The sequence below is a fragment of the Rhinolophus sinicus genome, linkage group LG17 (assembly GCF_036562045.2).
Source record: "Rhinolophus sinicus isolate RSC01 linkage group LG17, ASM3656204v1, whole genome shotgun sequence".
In the NCBI taxonomy this organism is placed as follows: Eukaryota; Metazoa; Chordata; class Mammalia; order Chiroptera; family Rhinolophidae; genus Rhinolophus; species Rhinolophus sinicus.
The window spans coordinates 5,115,227-5,138,429 of NC_133766.1; the positions used below are offsets into that span (position 1 = coordinate 5,115,227).

General features: G+C 41.5%; 1 protein-coding gene across 12 annotated transcripts in view; it reads left to right on the forward strand.

Annotated features, from left to right (window-relative positions):
• The window catches only part of DNM3 (dynamin 3), a 388,315-nt gene that overhangs the window by 75,803 nt on the left and 289,309 nt on the right, over positions 1-23,203 (forward strand). For all 12 annotated transcript variants that reach the window (XM_074322213.1, XM_074322210.1, XM_074322205.1 and 9 more), the window contains exons 3-4: positions 11,044-11,193; positions 12,281-12,484. In XM_074322213.1, coding sequence (XP_074178314.1) covers positions 11,044-11,193; positions 12,281-12,484 — 354 coding nt within the window. The remainder of the gene's footprint in view (positions 1-11,043; positions 11,194-12,280; positions 12,485-23,203) is intronic.

The window sequence follows — 23,203 nt, forward strand, 5'->3', positions numbered from 1 at the left end:
TAATTGAGTTTTCTTCATACTAGGAACAATTTTTAGTTTTTCTTTTTCTTTCCCACCCACCCCTTTTTTTGTTTTCAGTTTTCAAGAAATGGTTGGATTGACTCTATATTCTGAGACATAGAGTAATTTTTGCAATTTATGAAGCAAAGGCATCTCATCAGAGGAAGTTATTTTGTATTTTAGTTTTATGCAATCAATTGTGAATATCATGCCCAAGGATTGTCATATATTCAAGATAAAATTTTTAGTTTTATTTGTTCAGACTTCTGTTGCAAAAGTATGTATTCTCATTACCGAGCTATACCATGCTGCCTAATTAGGTAGTGCTTGGGCTGTAGATAATATTTTTGTGTGGCTCCAACAATGCTGAAGTAGTGGTGCTAATGAAATGGAGTTTAGAGGAGATATACCTCCCAGCTATAAGAATCTATAATTTTAGTAAAGTTTAGTGCATTTAGCAGAGTAGGCATTCATGGGAAAATTCTTATGCTTTTAGTTAAACATGCTGTACACAAACACACACACAGACACACACACACACACATGCGCAGACTTGGGCCTGAGGAGGAAACTTTTTCTGAGTAATATTGCAAAGAATGCTGTAGATAAAGATTCAAAAATTTAAATTATTTTGTAGAAATTGACAAGATGATTGTAAAATTCACAGGAAACGCCCAGAAAAGCCAAAACAACTTTAAAAAATAACAACCAAGTTGGAAAATGAACACTACCTGATGTTAACGCTGAATATAAAGTTATAATATTCAAGATAGTGTGGCATTGGCATAAAGCTAGACAAGTAGACCAATGGGACATAATAGAGTTGAAAAATGGACCCACAGATAGATGATTTTTGATAAAGGTGAAAAGGCAATTTAGTGGCAAGGGTAATATTTTCAAATGTTACTGGAAAAATTAAATATTTATATGTAAAAAACCGAACTTCTATTCATAGCTTTCCTCATATACAAAACTTAAGTTGGCTCTGTTTCCACCTGATAATGACCTTCAGCAGTTTGTCACGAGGACATTTGAGGAGCTTACCAAAGAGACTGAGATCTTGTTACAATATTCAGATGGAATAGTGTTGCTGACAAATTGTACATAAAAACACATACTGATAGAAGAGTTCTTTTTGGTCAAGCAGTGAAGGTATTATAATGTATTCGGCAATGTCTGTTGTAGCTCTGATGGTTGCTTTGAGAACATTTTCTTTTTTGGTTATATGTTTATATATTGGTAATTCTGATATGATTACTACATAAATCTCTTTTATAAACATCATTCTTTATGTATAAGATTTTATTGGCAAAATAGTATTTTCATTTTGCAAAGCTTAGACTTTCTATTGTATATTGTTGGATTGAAATCTGATGACCAGACTTTATCACGAAAATGCAAGTAATTTCACTTTTAATTACTCTAGATATTTTACTTGGCAGATCACCTTATTGTTTGTCTTATTAAACAAGAAATGGCATCGAATCGTTTGCTCTTCCCGAATTTGTACATTCAGTTAATTTACTGAAATGATGTTGTAAGAACTCAGTTATTCAGAAACCTCTTTTTTTTATTTTATTTTCAGTTTCTAAACTTAGTTGGTTATCAGGAGGAAGCACAGAGAGATTAGGGTAGCCAAAATTAATATTGTGAAGTCTGTGATCTAAAACTCATGTGCTGCTGGGTTGTGGCCTCCCTCTGGGTTTTTCCAGGTCTATTTTAGACTCAGACCATACATACTGGGTTATTGGACTTTTTAGTCTACACTAAAATATAAAACTACAAGTTGGAATGGGAATATGGCCGAAAACCAGGTGCGTGGCCAACAACAGGAAATGACAGCTGTAGACCTTATAGCAAGGGAAGAGACGCAAGGAAAACAAGCATAAAAAAGATAAAACAATTTTTAAGTAAACGAAGTCATCTATAGCAAAAATCATTGAAGTAATAAGAAATATTGAAATCAGGTATAGGACACTATTTAAGGGTACAGGAAACTAAATAATACATACTCAATTTCTGTAAATTCCAACTGCTATTTGTCAGTATTCACCTTGCCCTTTCAACAGCTTTTAACACCATCGATTACTCTCTCCCTATTGAAGCACACTCTATTCTTTTGGCTTTCATGATGCCAAATACTGGATTTCCCTTGATCTCTTTGGCCTTTCTTTCTGTCTCTTTTGCTGATGCATTATCTTTTACCTGGCCTTTGAAGTTTGCACCTACCCAAGGCTTTTTTCCTGTGTCATTTCATAGTCTCCCTTAAGACATTCTTTTCTACAGCATAGCTTCAGTTACAACTTACGTACCTATGACTCTCACATGTATAACTCCTGGGCTAAACTCTAGACTCGTATTTCCAACAGACTGCTTGAAATTCTACTTCAAAGGATATTCAACCTCAGTATGCAAAAGCCATGTTTATAATCATTTTCTTCTCAAACCAGTGTTTATTTGTTGATTCATTCAAACGTCCTCTAGTGTTTATTGATTCATTCACCTACTTACGCATTCATTTATTCTTGAATTCAGCAAGTACGTACTGAGTGCCTAACAGATGCAATGCATTGTTTTAGGCACTGGAAGTACAGCAGATAATGAGTGCGTACTCCTGGAGCTTATATTCCAGTGGGTGAAGACGGGCCATAGAAAACAAACAGGAAAATCTTCAGATGGTGATTATGTGCACTTAATAAATTAATTGGAAGAAAATAAATTGGATAAGGTGACAGCGTGTGACGGGGTCGTTACTTTTCCTTGCCTGGCAAGGAAGCCTCTCTAAAGAGAAATTTGGAACGAGAAGTAAATGGCAGGAAAGAGCCACACAGGCAGAGGTCTGGGGGGAGGGCATTCCAGGACAGGACCAGCTGGTAGAGAGACCTGGAAGTGGGGACAGACATGGTGTGCTTGAAGGGCTCCAAAAGCTAGACTGATCTGAGGTAGACAGAAGTAGACAGGCGTCAGTTGGTCTAGGACTTTGTAGGCCAGGGGGAGGGATTTGGATTTTTCTCACTGTGCTGGAAAATCAATAAAGCTTTTAAAAAGAGGAAGACACATGATCTGGTCTGTGTTTTAGAAGATCTCTCCAGCCGCTGGGTGGAGAATGGATTCAGTGGAACAAGAGTAGAATCAGGAAGGCCGGGTGCGATGCTTTTATGGTAGGTGGTCCAGGGAAGAGGTGGTGCTGGCTTAGAAGGAGGATGGTCCCAGCAGAAGCAGTGAGGAGACGTCTAGGAGAGCTGAGGAAATGAAGGATGCAAAGACGGGTCTGGTTTTTGTTTGGTTTGAGCACCTGACGCAGTGATAGTGTTGATAATTGAGTTATGGAAGACTGGGTGGAGGAGTAGGTCTGAGTGTTGGGAGGGGATTTAAATGGTTGGTTTGGGACATGCTAATTTTGAGATATTTATGAGACATCCAAGTAGAAATGTCCCTTAAGTGGTAGAATCAGACGTCATTGTCTAAGTTTGGAGTTCGGGGGAGAGATGAATGCTTGAGACATGAATTTGGGGACATGCAATTTTTAAAAAGGCAAATAGATCAGATGCAATCAACTAGAGAAAGGTTAGAGATGCTAGAGAAGAGAAAGTGGGTCTAGAAGAAAGTCTAGTGGTGCTGATATTTAGAAGTCTGGAAGAGAAGAGAAGGAACAGTGCGGAAAGGACGTGAAGAAGGAGCCGACATTGAAGAAGGAGAAAAATCAGGAAAGTTGGAATAATGGGTGGGAGTCAGCAGAAAATGTTTCCAGGAAGAGGAGGGAAATCATGTGAGACGCTGCTGAGACTTAAGAGTAATTATCCGCTCGGTAGTTTCGGGCCGCTTGCTTGACCCTCTTCTCATTTGGTTTCAGCGTTTGGAATATAGTTCATCTCTTGATTGTGTTTTGCATGGAAGCTATGTGAGGATGGAATAGAGTTGAGTTTTGTTACACGCTTCGAGCTCCTTTGAAAAAAGATATGGAACTCAGTCGAGCTCCGTAGGTATTATAGCTGCTGATTCTCTGGTGTTTTGGATACTTGTCATGGAATGTTCCATACAGATCCCTCATCACTGGAGGGATAGCTGTCAAATGCTGGCCTTGGTCTGATGTGCCAGCACCACTGCAGTCATCTGGGGCCACGTAACTGTCACGTGTAGGCTCAGCCTCCTCTGGGCTTCAGAACCAGCCCAGCTGTTAAGGAGGGAGACAGAAGGCCATTGCTGAGCAGTGAGTGTCCAGGCAGCACTGAGACGGCGCTCTTCACCCTGAGTCCTCCATCAGTGGCTTTGGCTTCGTGTGCTGTGATAAGGGCTCTACCTTCCTGTCTGGGACTGAGTTTGCATAGTGGTTTTCTGCCTGCTGCCGCCTGGCTCACCCGGGTCTGAAGTTCTGTTTTGATATCCTCCTCTGCCTGGGAGGCCCTGCGCCCTGATCCTAAGCCCTCGTCTCTGAGAGAGGCCTGGCATCTCCCTTTTGTCGGCCATGAACTCTGGCCCCCCCCCCCGCCCCCCTTGTTCTCAGGCCTCCTCCTGAGTCCTATGCCTTTCAGCCACTGCTGGACTCGGCCCTCAGGCTGCTTGTGTCTTAAGACGCACTCACTTTTTCTGACTGCTAGGCTGTCCCTGTTTCCCTTAGTGACACGACTGAGTTCTGCTTCATATCTGGGTCCACATAGTGCAATCTACCTCACCCTGTTGCTTGCTCAGCCACCGTTCTAGGATCTTCCCTTCAATTTGGAATGACCCCCGAAGGCCCCATGGAAGCGTTTTATTTCTTCCTTTGCTCAATGGTATGCAAAGGGCAGTGCTTTAAAGGAGGAAATCTACTGTTCCTCCTTTAAATAGTGTTCTTTAAATATGTTAGGCATCAGGGAAACACAGTTGGGGAAAATGTAGCCTCTGCCTTGGAGGAAGTAGGTTTCTTTTCTTTTCTTTCTTTAATTTATTGGGGTGACAATTGTTAGTGAAATTACATAGATTTCAGGTGTACAATTCTGTATTACATCATCTATAAATCCCATTGTGTGTTCACCACCCAGAGTCAGTTCTCCTTCCATCACCATATATTGAATCCCCTTTACCCTCATCTCCCACCCCCCCACCCCCTTACCCTCTAGTAACCACTAAACTATTGTCTGTGTCTATGAGTTTTTGTTTCTCATTTGTTTGTCTTGTTCTTTTGCTGATTTCGGTTTATGGAAGTATGTTTCTTACTGTAGTCATACCAAGATGGCCTTGCAGCAAATTCAGCTTGTTGCATTGAAAACGGTTCCCTGTTTATGGAGCCCACACATTCTAATTTCACCGTGAACCCCACGCTCACAAAACATTGCTATGAAAACATTTCAGAAATAAGACTCTGGCTAAAGTATTGAGGACCACAATTCTCGGAATAAAAGCTGGCAAGAGGTTATATACATGTGTTCCATAATTCTTCTTCTTTACATAGCCTCGATAAATTGAGACATATGCATTTTTTACCCCATGGAAGGGGCATATTGGAAATATTTAAATTCTTATGGTCATGCTGTGCTTTTCACAGATGATTGGAAAACTGCCCAAGTATAAACTATATCGTCTGTCCCCCAAACAACTTGTCAGTTGTTTAACCCAGCGAACTTTGTTTTTCATGATCAGTAGAAATGACAGTGCTAAAATGTTTTACAGGAAGTAAAAATAGAGTGGTAGCTCTGATTTTTAAATACCCTCTGCCCCCCAAATCATTCTTCAGTATAAAATATGTATCTTAATCTTTGCTTCAAATGTAGGTTATTTTTAACATTGAGAAAACAGGAAAGATTTTTTTAAACTAGGGGTCTTATTTTGTGAAACTGAAAACATCCATGAATTTCAGCAAGACAGATTATAGTGACACACAGTAGAATTTCATGGATGTATGATCCATGTGCTTGTATGCACACAGGTTTCATGCTTTATACAAACTTGTGCCTGAGGAATTTCATCACTATTCAGATTGATCCTGGGCGGAAGCCTGGAATTGTTTGAGAAAGAGATCATTTCATGTGCCCATCTACCAAGCATTTAGAATGTGCCAAGAGACCTTGTGCCACTGGAAATTGTACCTTTCTATGAGAAAGAACATACGTATCTTAGAGCCCTAGGTGGGATTTGTTAGAGCTTCAGACATACCAGTTTACCATCGCATAAAAGTCTCAGGAGACACTCATTTATTAGCTCTTTAAAAGTCTAGCTATTGATTATCTAGTTCAGCCTGTTCTGAAGGATGAAGGATTTCCCAGGAGGCTCTTTGGGATCCATAGAAAAAGGATTTTGTCGTTCCTACCTCTTTAGGTTCTGCGGCCCAATTTCACTGTGGTGGGGGGCTGGCGTGTTCCCCTCACCAGAAAGCAATTCTTGGATAGGAGCTGGGGGTTCTACAGTTCAACTCAATTCTGACATTATCTACCCATAGGTAGCATAAGATTTCACAGGTGGAGGGCTCAGTCCTACAAGACTCTCCCTGAATCCTCCCTACCCCCCAACTTCAGCTACCAGTCACAAGCCCAGGCTGTTACCTATGCTTTTGACCAACTGGCTGCAAATTGGAGGTTCCAGTTGATCCTCTCCAACTCAGGATGTCAATTGTCACCTGTACTTCTGACCGACTGGCTATAAATCAGAGGTTCCTGTCACTTCCTCCTTAGGTTCCATTGATTTGCTAAAGTACGTAGTTCACAAAACTCAGAGAAATATCAATTTATTCTAAAAGGAACAGCCAGATGAAAGAGAGGCACAGGCCAAGGTATGAGAGCGTCTATGCCCTCTCCTGGCATGCCACTCTCCCTAGACCTCCATGTGTTCACCAACCTGGAAACTCTCCGAACTCTGTTCTTCGGGATTTTTATGGAGGCTTCATTATGAGGCCCGATTGATTAAGTCATTGGCCATTGGCGATTGAACTCAATCTCCAGCCCCTTACCCCTCCCTGGAGGTGGGGGGCTGGTGGGAGGAGACTGAAAGTTCCAACCCCCAATCACTAAGTTGGTTCTCCAGGCAACCAGCCCTCAACCTTTGGAAAGCCTTAGGTGCCTCCCAAAAGTTATCTTATTCACGTAACAAAAGACTGTTATCTCTTTCATCACTTAGGAAATTCCAAGGGTTTTAGGAGCTCTGTGCCGGAAACGGGAGGAAGGCCAAATACACATTTCCTATGATAAACCCCAACATCCCACTGCCCCATTAGTTCTGGTCTGCTGGGCAGGTTTGAACCCTAGTGATGGACTAAAATAGACCCAACTTGACATCCTTGTTACGGTTACTCTTAGGTCAGTCATCTAGGATCACTCTATGAGTGCGTGTGTCTGTGTGTGTGTGTGAGATGCATTTCGTGGTAGGAATGATAGTATTTGTAGGGTTTAACCCGTGCGAGTAGATACAGAAGTGTACAGAAATGTGTTTTATTGAACATAAAATGACCTTAGATAACTATGATAAATCCCGGCTCTCCCCCGATGAATGTTCCAGGCTCCCACTAACACCTCTTCTATCCGTTGTCTCATCAGTACTCACTGTGCTGTATCCTTCCTGTTCCTATGGAGTAACTGGCATATTCCTGTCTAATGCCTCCTATCCTGCCTTCCTTCAGACATCGCTTCAGCACTCACCGCTTCTCGTTTCTGCATCACCTTTCCCTTAATACTGGAGTCATACCACAGCCTATGAATGTGCTGTTCATTTGCTCATCTTTATAAAACCCTCCCTTCATTCATATCCGTCTCCAACTGCCTTCTCACTTCTTTCCTCTCCTACAACAAAACTCCTTGAAAGAATTGTCTATAACGAGTCTCCACGTCCTTTCCTCTCATTCGCTCTGAAATCTATTCCATGCAGGCTGTCATCCACCCCACTTCACTGTACCCACTCTTGTCCACCTCCTGAAGGACCCTCGAGTTGCTCAGTGCTGTGACCCATTCTTAGTTCTCATCTTACCTGCCATGTTGGCAGTATCTGAGGGAGTGCAAGGTCTCCTTCCTTCATGAAACACCCTGTTGGCTTTGGGCTGCCTCTCCCTCTTGGTTTTCCCTCTTGGTGACCACGCTGGCTCAGTCTCCAGCTTCTCACCTCTGGACATTAGGAAACCTCGGTCCTGATGCTATGACCTTGTCTCTATCTCACTCTCTCACTCAGTGACCTCATCCACTGGCCTGCCTTTAATGAGTTCCAAATATATGTCTCTCGCTTAGGCTTCTCCCTAGATAAAAGACTCTCACAGATCCAGCCCCGAAGGCATTTTTGTGCTAATTAGAAAAAGCTGCCCTTTTCCTCAAGCACTTGACTGCCATCTTCTGGAAAAATTTCAGAATAAACACACACCTGACAGATGAGTACGCATGTGAATGGTGTCTGGTGCAGCCGTGTAACCCTCAGCCGTTAGCAGTAGTTCTGTCGCTCCACTTGGTGGGGGTGTTGTAGGCGTGGCAAACTTACTAGGTCCCGAAACAAACTCCTGATTCCCAACCCCCATCCCTCCAACTTCTTGCTGTCAGTCTTTTCTGTTCCAAACTCCTTCTTGTTGAGGTCAAACTCCTTGAAGTTATCCTGACTTCTCTTTCTCCCTTACCCCCCACCCCCTTTCATCCATCAGCAAATCCTGTTGGCTTTTCCTTCAAAATACATTAGAATTTAACCACAGCTCACCACTCCCAAGGCTGCCACCCTGGTCCAGGCCCCATCTGCTCTCACCTCCGTTGTTCTAATAGCCAGCGTCTCTCTCGCTCATTGTCTGTTCCCAATGCAGCAGCCACGGCTATTTATTTCAAGCCTGGGTCACATCATGTTTCCCCTCTACCCCAACCCTTCAAGTGGTCTACCGTTTCCTCAGAGTAAAAAATCAAAGTCTTTCAAATGGCCCGCAGCCCCTCCACCACCCAGGCCTGTAGCACAGCCCCAACCTCACGCCCCCCTCTCCCTCCTCGGTGTGCCTCTCCCTCCTCTGTGTGCCCTGTCCCCAACACACTGGCACCCTTGCTCTCGCTCCAGTACTCCAGGCTCACGTCTGCTTCAGGTACTCTGCCGTGTGCTCTTCCATAAAGCATCCTTGCTCCGTCCCTTCCTGAGTCTTGGCTTGAAGCTTACTTGATCGTATCAGAGAAGCCTGTGCCAACCAAAGCATATAACAGAATAAATGCCCCAGCATTTCACATCCCCTTCACTGGGCAGTTTTCTCCATGGCACCTATGCCTGGCATATGTGCATTGTTTGCTGTCTCTTCACACTAGAATTTAAGCTTCACGAGGCTAGAGACTTACTTTTTTTCCTCTCTGCTGTACCCCCAATTTCTAAAACAGTGCCTGGCAAGTAGGAGCTCAGTAAATATTAGTTGAATAAATACATGAATACAGACATCCCTACATCTGTCTGTATGCCTAAGGACTCTCTCCTTAAAAAGACACAGAGGTTTCAGATGGTCCTGGGCAATTCTATACTCTCAATTCTAAGATAAAAGCATTTTTCAGGGGTCCAGGAATTAATTTAAATCTAACTTGAACATAACATTGATTTTACAACCTTCTTGAAGGGTGTGAGTTTCCAACACAGAAAACAAGTAGACGCCATCTAGTGGCAGCAAGAGATGGCCACATCTGTGTTACCTGAATTACTGATGGACGTGGTCCCTGATCCAGATTTTACTCATTCTATGCGGGTAATAATTATGAACAGCCAAAAGGCCTCACGTCTGCATTTTCCACATTATGTACCGAGTTAAAAAGTACAATTCCATTTCCTCTACATCAGGTATGGCTCGTTTTTACTTATCAACTTTTGTTTTCGTGATTTGACATCTTCTGTTCCCCTTTATTTTTCTTACTATTTTATCCTCTACTTGTCTTTGAGCAATTATGTTCACGTGGCCCTGACCTTCCCATTGAGTGAGTAAGTACGGTCTCTCTCTCTCTCTCTCTCTCTCTGGAGAACTTATATTCTAATGAAACAGCACCTCCGAGGGCAAACATGGGAAGGAAAGAGCATGACAGATAGTACAGTCATCCCTTGGGACCAGACTTCTGAGGCCTGTTGAAGCTTTCGTGTTGTGGATACATCCACCATTGGGGGACACGCGTTCAGAATCTCAGCTTGCTGTTTTCCAGAACGTGCAATTCTTGGGCTTGTTAATAGAGAAACTAAAACGTCCGTTAAGACTGGTTCCCTTGTTAAAATTGTAGTAAGTTCTTTAGGCCCAGTAGGCTCAGCTTCCATGTGGAGTTTGTGTTGTTTATCAGGCACCTGATCCCTCTGGAGGCAGGTATAGAAATTGATTGTACAACAGTTGGTAGGATGTTACTGAAATTTAAATAATGAATTTTCTGCTTCTATAGTTCTTTTAGAATTTGTCCTTCTGTCTACAGAAGGACAAATTCTAAAATAACTATAAATAAATATATATACATATTTATATATATTTATCTATAAATAAATATATATTTAGATTTTACATTGCAGGTAAACATTTTATTTGATGTAATACTCTTTTTTTTCTTGAGACAATATCTTTTTAATTTGAGCAGTTGGTTGGTATTTTAATAGTATATTGTAAAGCTAATATAGTCCATATAAGTATTTCTTTTTAAAGAATTAAACAAATGTTGCTTCCCAATCTTCTTGCCTTCTGAAGCTGTATTGCCAGGACTTAGCATTCCATCATACGAAAGTGGTGACATTAAAAAAGGACATGTTAATAAGATTAGTGGATAGGCTCTGTGTGTACCCTAGATCTAATTTCTTTGACAGTCAGATGCTGTGGTATGTTTTATAATTTTTACCAAAATTCTCTTTAAATTATTTAATAGTCTAGATGGTTTAATGACTGCTTACAGTACTTCATTGCTTGTCTGAAAATTAGCAAACTTAGCATTCTTAGCATTTGTACTATGTTTAACATTTCTAAAGTATTAACGGTACTCAGTAACTGCTGTGTTTGCGTCTTTGGATGGTTGAAGAGACAATATTGGATACTGTGACTTGTAATTAAGGAAACGTTGTTTCCTTGTAATTATTGCAAAAGTGCGTGAATTTTAGGCTGTCTTAATTTGTCTTTCATAGAATATGCTGAATTTCTACATTGCAAAGGAAAAAAATTTACAGATTTTGAGGAAGTTCGCCATGAGATTGAAGCAGAAACAGATCGAGTGACCGGAATGAATAAAGGCATTTCCTCTATACCAATTAATTTACGAGTCTGTTCCCCACATGGTAAGTTAAGTAACAAAATTTCCAATTCTTATCCTCAAAAATTTTTGCCTTATTAATTCATATGCATTATTTGTATGGTAGATGGTTTGTTCTCTCAAAAAGTACCAGCTTTCTATGGATACTGCCATAAGTGGCATGGTTCAAAGAGCTCATGTATTTGTTTATGGGGAGGCAGGAGGAGGTGACGTTTTAAAAGATCAGAATTGAGTAAGTCATTAAAAAAATTTGTCTTTTATGTTTCTTTTAAACTTTTAGTATTCCAAAGAGGTATGCATGAAAACTTCCATTTTTACTATCTTCAGTCTTTTCCAAAATATTAGAGGTGCAGGGAACTAGGGTTAAGACTTTTCTTGTTGGATTTTTCTTTTGGATTTTCTGGCAGCCTGATATCCTATTCTCTCTTTTCCTGAGGAATCAGCAACTCATAGCTTAGCTAACCAGTTCACGGTGTGTGATACAGAATAGCCTCTATTCTGACTCAATTTTTAGCTGGGCAGACTTTAATCTGTAATCTTCTGTCTAGCTCCGTTGCTTTTCCAATGTGCAGAGAGAACAAGGTTCAGGCTGGGGCTGGAGTCACCAGGCAGAGGTAGTTTCCTGCTCTCCTGAGTGAGTCCGGCTGCCAAAGACGTCTCACAGCTTCCTATAGGCCAAGTGGCTGTAAATAACAGGATGCTTTTTAAAGGAAGAACCAATTGTACCCTGAGAACTTTTACACCATTTGAAGGTAACGCACTACACAAGACGGGCAGACAGCGTATGCACATATTGTTTAGTGTTTTGATTATAACCCCCTAGTTCTGGATATGACAGCTCCCCGAGGAGACTATCAGGCATGCAAATCAGTGCCTTTCAAAAGATGTGAAGACGCTCATTTGCATAGCACAGCATATCTTAAAAACAGAGAAAACTCGCAAAGCCATTTTGTGTCCTGTGCTTTTTATGCTCCGTACATAAGTTGGGGTTGTTCAGATACACGATTCATAAGCTCAGCTCGTTTTATTTGCACTAAAGTGTCAGATGGTTCTGCATTGTTGATATCTGGGAGCCCTCAGCCTGCACGTAAGACGTCTCTTCCTTTCCACAGTGTTAAATCTGACCCTTATCGATCTACCTGGAATCACTAAAGTGCCCGTCGGGGATCAGCCCGTAGATATTGAGCATCAGATCCGAGAGATGATTATGCAGTTCATCTCGCGGGACAACTGTCTGATTTTGGCCGTGACCCCAGCTAACACCGACCTCGCCAACTCAGACGCACTGAAGCTCGCTAAAGATGTGGATCCCCAAGGTGAGTGTGCGGCCCGTCAGATGAAATTCGTTGAACAAGTCAAGAGGTGGGTTCATCTCAAGGGAACACGAATTCTCATAACTTACGTTCACTATTCATTAAATTAGCTCTGGTTAATATTGTTAGAGCTTTCGTATTGGAGACATTGGAAGAAAAATACCTAGGGAATATAGTCTAAACCTGTGTAAATAAATGTAAGATTAACTGAGGTCTAAGAAAATAGACTAATCTTCATGAGCTACTTATTTTAAAAAGCCAACAAAATAAACAGAATTCAGACAATCCCCATAGTTATTACAGGAGTTACCTGTATATACTCCCAATAAATAACCTTTGTTTTTTGTTCGTTTTGTTTCTTTAAAACAGGAAGCTCTTTTAATGCATGTAAGATATTATTTAGCTTAAAATTAGTTGACATAAATATATATTATAAAAGCAGGGCTTTATCTGTTATTGGCATTGTAGAATCCAGAAAAGTCCCTTATTTATGTTGGCTTTAATTTTCTTTCTTCTTTCGCTGAGCTGAGTAATAACAGTTTATTTTCAGAGGCCCCAGTGATGGGCCTTTCTGTGTGTCTGTTTAAAGTAATTCTGGAAGGGTACTTGGTGATGTGCTCTGTCAATATGGGGATGCATGTTCCCGATTCTAGGAATTCTTTTTTCGTTAATTCAGTGCCCCCATTTTCTCTGTTCTCTTTATCTGGAATTCTTATTATTAGCACGTTAGAATTCCTGAATGAATCCTTATTTTTTTAATCTTCTGTTTCTTCGTCTCTTTGCTCTACTTTTTGCAGGATTTACTCAACTTTATCTTCAGCTCCTCTAATAAAATTTTCATTTCTGATTTCATTTAAAAAGTTCCACCAGCATTCTCCTATTTTGTGAACGTTATTTCTTTTTCAATACCTTCAGCTCTTGGTTTCTCATGCAATGTCCTCTCTACGGATTTTAATGAGAACTTTTCGAGGTTTCCTTTTGTAATCTACAGTGTCTCTGAGTTCACTTTCTCTGGTTGTTTGGTCATCGTCTTTGCTCTCCGAGACTTTTTTCAAATGATTGGTGGTCTTTTGCTGCTCATTCTGATATAAGAGCCGAGCACTAGAAAGCTGATGGATGCTGTGTGGCTGCCTGAATGGGATTCACTGACTAATGGGCTTTACCATTAGGTGACTGGGCTAGCCACTAGTTTTTGCTGTGGCTGTGGGATTCTGGGTTTTCAAGTCTAAAGGAAGCGGAATGGGAATAAGGAAAGTTCAAACACCACAGATTTCACTGCCTTTACTGAGATCCAACACTGTTGTTGAATAAATGCCCCTTAGTTTGTTGCAAGCATTTGGTTCGTTTCCAGCATTCTGCGCAAGTTAATTTTTGAAGTGTTCTGGTTGTCTTTATGGAGGCCTTGCCTTTTTAGTGGTCCTACTTCCACCGTTTCTTCTTCCCTTGCATTATGCCTCAGTTTGATCTTGTATAACTTTAATAATCAGGACATTTTCATATAAAAGACATTTGAATTGGGATAATGAGGGCAATACGGCCGTGGCATCTGTACTACAGTTGGTCTTTGTGAGTGATTTGGCTTCCCATGCAAGTGGCCTGTTCTCACCACATCATGTACGTCTTTCCTGAAGTTCTACCCTTGCCTTAAGACGATGACCTAGTTAGATAACTGAGGACCCTTTTTCATTCAAGGTACCTGAATTTATAATCTAACCCGTCAAGGTGCATAATTACATAGTTTTCTGAGAGGTGGTCTATTTTAGGCAGTAGCTACTTTGTACTAAATTAAGGCCATTTTCACCCGAGCAGGACTTGGGTGTTTTTGAATAGATCCTTGGGAAGGAAGTGTATGTTGGCAAATTAATATTAACTTATTTGCATAATGATATCCAAAATGAAAGCTTTTACGAAATAGTGCTATAATGCTAGGAAATATTTATATCTGTTTTATAGTAAAACAAGTTTAATGATCAATTATTCTCCTCGTATATGTAGAATGTCACAAATTTGTGGCTAGACGAAGCTCAAGCTTATCTTTTGCCTCATTTGTGAAAAATGTTTTTCCTGACTGAATGAGACTCTTTAGTAAAACTTCAAGGGGATTGGCTATGCTCTTTCCCAGGTCACACTCCTAGTCATCAGAATTATATAATGTTCGACGTATATTTTTCCCTATAGAGTAGTTTGAACTTTTCAAAGGGCCCTTACATGCTTTGGTGTTAGTTTCCCCAGAATAATGTGAGGTCGGTGGGGTGAGGTCCTCTTTTGGGGTGAGGAAGTTTATTCGTGTGCTGCCCACAATCAGATAGTACATTTGTGGTCACCCCTCATCTGCTTCATAAGACCACTCCTCAATTAATTGCTTTATTAAATGGTGTGGATGAAAGAGCGCAGGGTTTGGAAGCAGATCTGTCACTGCCGGTTGTATATCCTTGGGTCAGTTATTGAACTGTGTTGAACCTTATTACCTCATCTCTAAAAGGAAATGAAATGATAATAAACCTTATCTCAGAAGGTTGCTATGATAATTGAGATAAATTTATCTGTGAAGATCATTCTACCTCTGAAGGGCTCACCAAATGCCAGCAATTATTTTCCTCCTGAAAAGATTCCAAGGACATGTCTTGGTTATTTTATTTATAGCCCATAATTTATAGTGACAATAAACCTGTGAAATAATCTGTAGCTTTCTGTAATCCCAACTGCTGCCTACACTGAGATGAGTTAATGGAACTTGATAACACTTAGAGTTGTAATAGAATTATTTTGAGTATTTTAGTAATGGATCCTAAAAAACAGGCAATTTCAGATTCACCTGCAAATTGCTATGGGAACTGTAGGTGAAAGGAGACCTTAGCTTGATGGGGCTGGGGGAGCGTGAGTGGAGGGATCGCCTTGGCTTGGCCTGACGCGTGTAGGCTTTGTGCCAGCAGCTGCTCCTAGCTTTACACTCGGCAGACTGGGATTCTCAGTCTCCCCATGGAGACCACATGGGTTCCTCTCAGGAGAGCTTCCCCCAGCTCTTTAGAGTTTCTCCTCAGATCCATTAAGAATTCCATCCCTGCCTTTGTTAGTTAGTTCATCAATTTGTTGTTCAGCGGACATGTAGGAGGCATCTACTGAGCCAGGCCAAGGGCTCGCGGTCCGTAGTATCAGATTTCTATGCTGGACCCCTGGGAAGACACTAGACTGGGTACATGCTCAGTACGTAGTTCTGATTATTTTCATAAGTCTCCACCACTTTAAAAAATAAAGTCTTTGTTCGTATGGCACCTTCTCTTATGTGTAAGATCATGGGCATCCGCACAGAAATGCATTACAGAAGACCGACTATATGAAATGATCATTTCATATTTTAGGGGCTGTGATTGGCTCACAGCATATAGTAACTCAAGTGAAACGAGTTGTGTAATAACACTGTGTCATGTGTGAGAACCACGCGTGTCGTGTTCGGTGGGTGGCAAGCCCAGCTTATCACAGGAGGCACTGACAGAGGCTGTGGAACTTGTTCACGGTCAGACGCGGGACAGAGCTCACGTCTCTCTGCTGCCAGTAGGTCTAGTGTGCCATTGTGTCCTCCAAGTTTCTCATACCAAATGTGTTTTAGACGCTTTATTCAGGGATTATCAGGAACACACAGTAGAATTTTATAATACTGGAGTGAAAACTGCTTAATGAAGTTTTATGGTACTAAACATGGTGAAATATCGTTCCAGTTATGTTGAATTAGGTTTTGCCTTATAATTCTTTTGTTGTAAGACAGAGATTTATTAGACTATCTCTGTGTCAATCTGTCTAAGAAACAGACCTTTAGACAAACTTAAAGACTGAATTTCTAGCGCAAATGGTATACATGCTGGAAGAACAATTGGCTTGGAAGAGTTCATGTTTATATTCTCACGTGAATACTTCTTCCTCATTCCCCAAACGCACTCAGTGAAAATTGTCTCCAATGGCTTTAATGTGATTATCACTTTGTCATATCAGTTTTTAATAGAGTTACATTGCTTTAACTGATTTTAAAAGCTCATTCTTGTTGCTTGTTCATTCATTCAACAAATAGTTAATGAGCAATGACTGAGCGGTAGGCACCGTTCTCAGCATCATGAATATCATGGTGAACAAAGCAAAAGTCTTGCCCTTATGGTGCTCATGTTCTAATGAGGGAAACAGGCAGATGACAGGTAAACAATTATTTTAATGTCAGGTTTGTATAATGTCAGGTAGTGACAGAAAAATAAAACAGGGTGAAGGAAGAGAGAGTGACTGGAAAATGCTATTCTGAACAGATGGTCCATGGGACCGGCTTTGAGCAGAGAACCGCTAAGTGAGGGAATGGGCCCTGTCAGTTTCAGAGGCGGAACATTCTAGGCAACGGGGATGGTGAGTACAAAGGGCTGGAAGCGGAACTGGCTGGACACGTTGAGGAGCAGCAAGGAGGCCGTTGAGGATGGGGCACAGTGAGAGGAAGGGAGTAGCAGTTTCCGCCGTCAGAGAGGTAGGCTGGCCCCACATCCCGTGGGGTCTTCTGGGCCATGACAAAGACTGTATTGTGTTCAAAGTGTGATGAGCAGCCACTGGAGGGTTTTGAGTGTAGCGAGAGAAGAGCTGATTTATGTTTTCATAAGTCAGTCCGCCCGCTGGGAGAAGAAAGGCCTCAGAGAGGAATGTGAGTAGTAACACGGAGAGCAGTTTGTTTGTTCCTTCCAAGAGGTCCTGTGGGGAGAGAGCTGATGTGGAAAAAGAGAGCAATGATACAGAGGGAAGAAGCTGTCAGATTCAAGGTGTGTTTTGAAAGTAGAGATGGCAGGTTACTGGTGGTACGCTGTGAGTGAAAGAGAGAAGTCAAGGATGGAGCCAAGGGTTTTAACCAAAGGAACAGGCTCAACAATGATGCCCTTTACTGGAATTAGGAATATTAGGGGAGGACCCAGAGTTCTGTTTTGGACATCTACAATTTGAGATGCTTAAGTATTGATGTGAGAGACTGGAATTTCAGGGAGAGTTTCAGGATGGACTTATGAATCTGGGAGATAACAGCCTAGAGATGGAGTAGTGAGTTGAACGGTATCCCCCCAAAAGATACGTCAAAGGCCTAACCCCCCTCCATACCTGTGAATATGTTGTTATTTGGAAATTGGGCCTTTGCAGATGTAATTAAGTTAAGAATCTTCAGATGAGATGATCCTGCTTTTAGGGTGGACCCCAAATCCAATGGCCACTCTTTGTTAGAGGAAAGAGAGGGAGATTGGAGAGGCAGACTCAGGGAAGGAATGAGGGCAGGAGGCAGAGGTTGGCCCTTTGCTGCCACAGCTGAGGGACTGCAGGCGCCACCAGAAGTTGGAAGAAGCGAGGAAGGTTCCTCCTTGAGAGTCTTTTGAGGGAGTGATTGCAGCACTGCTGACACCCTGGTTTCAGACGTCTGGCCTCTGGAACTGTGAGAAAATAAGCTCCTGTTGTTTGAAGCCACCCGTTGTAGTAATTTGTTGTGACAGCCCTAGGGAAGTAATTCAGATGGTGTCATTCCTTGACACTAGTTGAGTTGAAGTCATGTAGCGGATGAATGTAGACAGAGAAGAGAAGAAGGACCGAGGAAATAGCCCGGGTACATGGAAGGAGAAAAAGCAGAGGCGATTGCACGGTGGCAGAGAACCAAGTGTCTTCCAGAGGCCATGCTTTGGAAAGAGGGTTTGAAAAAGGACATTGTGATCGGCGGTGTCCGATGCTGCTGGGAGATGAAGGAGGGGATTTGGCAGGTCAAGGCCGAGTCTACTGCTCAGACACTCGAGGAGGCTCAAAACCACAGTAAGAAACGGAACACAGGCCTTGGTAACGAGGGGGGCATGAGGCTGAGCTTACTTCGTAATGAAGTGGCACACCCAACCTAACGGGATAAAAGGCAGAGTGTCCAGAGCTTCTGTCCCTCTGGCTTGGCAATTGGCCCGGTCCTCACAGGCTGTGTTCAACTTCAGACCTTACAGGCTCCTTTGTGGGGAACCAGGGGGACGCCGGGAAGCAGCATCCACTCGGTCACTTGTATTCTTAGCCCACGAATCCTCTCCACTGCTGGCTGGAAGGTTCAGTAGTAAATAGAAGCAAAGCAGCCTTGAACTTGGTCTAAATCATGATTATCTCCAGCCTTTGTGTCTAAATCATACTATTATGTTCTCATCACCTCATGGAGATGAAGGTAGAGGATTGACCCTTGGATTTGGCACATGAAAGTCATTGGTGACCTCGATAAGCAGGGTTTGGTAGGAAAGTCTTTCTAGAGAAGGTTCAAAAGAGACTTAGATGTGAGGAAGTGGAAACAGAGTAGAGACCCCTCTTTCAAGTTTCACTATAGAGATAAAAAGAAAACTGGGACACTAGCAGTGTAAGATCAAGAGAATGTTTCTGAAAGATGGGAGCTATTATAGCATGTTTGTGTGTGGGTGAGAATGTTCCAGAAGACGGATAAAACTGGGGATGAAGGACAGAGATGGGATAAATGTAGAAGCAGGATAAAGCCTGGATAAATAGACGAGAAAAATACTTGACCAAGGGGACAGGGGATATAACGAAGGGAACCCATGGGAGTAGGAGAGGATTGGATTGTTTCTCCATTTTAACAGTAGGAAAAGCAAAGGCTATGGATACAGATGGGGTTAGTTGGTTAGATCGATTGGTGGAGAGATAGCCTCTATCATATTGAGTTTATTCATTCTGGTGTAACATCCACCTGTCCTGCTAGGTTCTAATGGTCTTATAATAAAGACACCACATTTACACTGCTTTTCAACGTGACTAGAAGTGACACTAACATCCGTGTGTTTTATACATCCTGCTATACCTTAGCTGAGCAGTACATTGTCAAGTGACACACGGTTTCTGTATAGAAAGCAGAGGAGTCGGTCCCAACAGCAGTATTGATTTATTACTTGAGCATGAGTTCATTACCCATGAAGACTCTCACTGTGCCTTTTATCTTCGGGGCCAGCAGTATTTCAGCATTACCCATCCAGCTCATAGTCTGCAACAGGGCTGTTCAAAGGCCTCACCACGGAGGCAAATGTGTCGGGACATTCCTTTCATGGTGATTTATTTCCCAGTGAATGAATTTCATTTCTAACTCTAGCATGACCAGAGGACTTCCTGGAGTATAAAAATCACTCCGAGAGCAGTCTTAGACCTCTTGTTGGGAAGAGGCCACCATTTTCTCTTGAGATGAAGTTCGTGAATTTAGCACGAAGCTGGAGGCAGACTCCTTTCTTTATTTATGGAGGTGTGTTCAACCCACCTCCTCAAGCTTCTGGCTTTTGACAGGTCTCCCTTTTCAATCTGGAAACAGTTAAAGTCCATGGTGGTGTAAACCGATATTCACTGACTTTGGCGATATCTAGCAGACGCCGACTTTTCTGTCTGGTCATGCACGCGCTGGAGATACTGTTACGCTGAGCAGAAGCTTCAAGCATCACGCATTAAGTCAGCATTCAGAATATGATGCATATATTTATAAAATGCAAATATAAGAGCAATTCATGGAGAAAACCTATTTTCTAGCCAGTGTATCTGTCTCTGCAGCTCTTCTTTCCTCCCAGTGGAATTCCCATGTAGCCTTGAAATTCTTAGCTTAAATATTTGACCAAATTAAAAAAGCTAAGAGATGTTAAATAATTGCATTGAGAGCCCATATCCTACCTGATAGTAATTGAATCCATTAATATGTGTGAAGATATCTTATACTTTAAGAAGAAAATAACTTAGCATCTAGAAGCTATGTTTTGACTTCTTAAGGGATTTTTTTGGGGGAGCTTATTTTTAACATGAGTGAGACTCAGAATCAATTGATCTTTTTTTTTTTTTTTAAATGGAGAAAGTGCTGAGAACAGAGGCTAAAACCAAAAGGTTTGTAGTCTTTGAAAAATTTACATCAACTCTGTTCAATCAATCATTCTTTTAAATTAAGCATCTATTAGGTTGGTGCAAAAGTAATTGGGGTGTTTACAATTATTTTTAACCTTTTAAACCACAATTCCTTTTGCACCAACCTAATACTAAGTATGTACATGTCTGCTCTGAAGCAAGCAGGGACCACAGAGACATATGACCTTCTAATCCTGTGTAATCAGAATTTTGATAGGAGGTGAGTGGAATACATCAGCATAATATTACACTCTGAAGTCTAGGAATTACAGATGCACATTCCACATTTATGTTGCTATTTTGCATTTTATGTACTTGAGTTTTAAGAGTTTCATGCATATGCAATTCAAGTAGGTCTGTTAAATCTCATGTTAGAAATCAACCCATTTACAAAGAGAACAGTTCATCTGTAAGTTGATCAAGAGCCTTGCCCAAGTCTAGAGGAAAGCTTCCATTCGAGCTTTTAAAATGTATGCTGAGCCTTAGAATTATACCTAAAATTACATCTAGATTTATATATGTCACATAGACATCATTTTCAATTTATTCAATTCTAGGAGTTGTTGACTCTTAGAATTGGAAACCTGACCAAAATATTCATCTCATAGGCTTAACTAAAGCTTTTCTAGTTGCTAAGGAAGTAGATCTTAAAAGTTCTCATTACAAGTAAAACTTTTTTATAAAAGTATATGTTCTTTGAGATGATATTCTTATTGGGAAAGATAAAATGACCTTTATTGTGAATTTTGCTGTGAAAGAGAATAAATTTAGAACATGAGTATGAATGAATATATGTATGTGTGGGGGGTGTGTGTATTCTTTTTTAAAAATAGGAAAGAGAAAAGTGTGAAGGCACTTTGCCAAAAGTGAATATGCTATGAAAATGGAACTTGTTATCTTATAAAATTATTTATTGATTTGTTTCAGTTATAGTTGACATTCAAAAATGGAACTTGTTATTGTCATCAGGGTTTTATCTGTGTGTAAGTTCATTTAAATGTGGATGATTAAAACTGACACGTTCATCCCTTTTGCCACTGGGGGTCACTGTAAGGACGTTGCCTGAACATGCCTAAAATTTCCCTGAGTTCTTTGTGGAAATTGAATGTAGAAATTTGAATGTGGGAAGGAAATAACTATTTATGAGAAAGTCTAAAAAAGTATGTAAGAAAGCAATGAGACACATTCTCTCTCTTAATTTAATGGCAAATTAGAGATACGAATCTTTTTTCAGGAATTCTCATTATGTTAATATATAAATGGTTGCATGGCTATTCAAGGTGGAAATATTTAATTAAAATGATTTTAGTGTTAAAGAACAATTTTGTTCTCGTGTCTGTCTTCTTTCAACATTCAAATACATTTAAACACTATTAATAGTCACCTGTACAATGAGGTCTTACTCCTGAATTCTGATGTGATCATGAGCTTGTGACATTACCATTAGCGTAGTAGTAGCTCTTTAAAGTTGCCGTATAAACATATTCTACAAACCAGGTCCATACAGTTATTTTGTGGGCAGTTTATTCGTATAGCATATGACTGTTAAAAAACCCCAAACAAAACTCTTCTGAATTTCTGTAAGACTTTCATTCTCTCTGGCTGACTTCAGAATCCTTCCCTCCCCTCCCTCCCTCTTTCCCTCCCTCCCTCCCTCCCTCCCTCCCTCCCTCCCTCCCTCCCTCCCTCCCTCCCTCCCTCCCTCTTTCCCTCCCTCCCATCCTCCTTCTCTCCCTCCCTCTTCCTTTCTTTCCTTTTCCTTCCTCTGTACTTTCTCTCCAGCATTTCTTGAGTGCTTGTTCTGTACCTTGAGTAGAAAGAGAACTGTTTCTTCCACTGAGACAAGAGTGAAATAAGCAAGTACATGCAGATAGTGCTTCATTTGTAGATATCTGGAGAGGCATTTGAAGAATTTATTGCTTGTTGACGTCGATTTTTCTCTCTAAGTTGGAAGCAAGGCTATCCACTAAGAAAAAAGTGGGGGAAGGGAGGGCGGAAAGGAGGATAGGAGAGAAGGGGGTTGTGTAAGAAGTTTGAGGAGAAAGGTATTTTCAGCAGTCGCTGTGGGAAAGAGAGAAGGAGAAGGTGGGCCACACTGCAGGACCCCATTGGGCCCAGAGCCCATCCACACCACGCTCCAGCTTGTGTGAGTCCCAGAAACACTCAGTAGCGAGGGGGCTGGAGAGGCAAATAGTTGGATTGCTTTTGAGTCAGAATTTTGAAGGATCTGTTGGGTGGAAGACAAAGTGGGCAAAAGAGTTGAGGATATTGGAAAACTAATCCTTGGAAAGATGGACTGTGAAACCCTTGGAGGAAGGGAAGAAAGTGAAGCCAGAAAGGACCTGTAAGTTTCGGGGGAAGTGGGATGGTTCAGGGATGGGGTTCTGGAAGAGACTGAAGAATGGCCTGAGTTATTCCTAGTGGGAGAGCAAAGGGACTGGGAGAAGAGGGGCTTGTGGTTAGAGAGCAGAGTATTAGAGTTTGTGATTTACAGCTGGAACAGGTCCAGGTTATATGTGTCCAAGATGTGGTCCTGGGAGGAAGTTTCTAAAATGGCACGTAGGTGAAAGTCATTGAGTAGAAGAGGTCAAGAAACTGAACACTTCAAGAGAAGTGGATATGTCTGTTGTCCAGTTCTGAAGCTGCTCAGATAATGGAGGGACTAAGGGTAGTGAGGAATAGCATGGTGCTGAATCCTTCGTGTGTGTGTGTGTGTGTGTGTGTGTGTGTGTGTGTGTGTGTGTAGAAGATGGGTGTCTGGGCATCTGATAGATGACAGCAACATGTAGCCAGGTGACGTAAGGCTCCAAAGAAGTG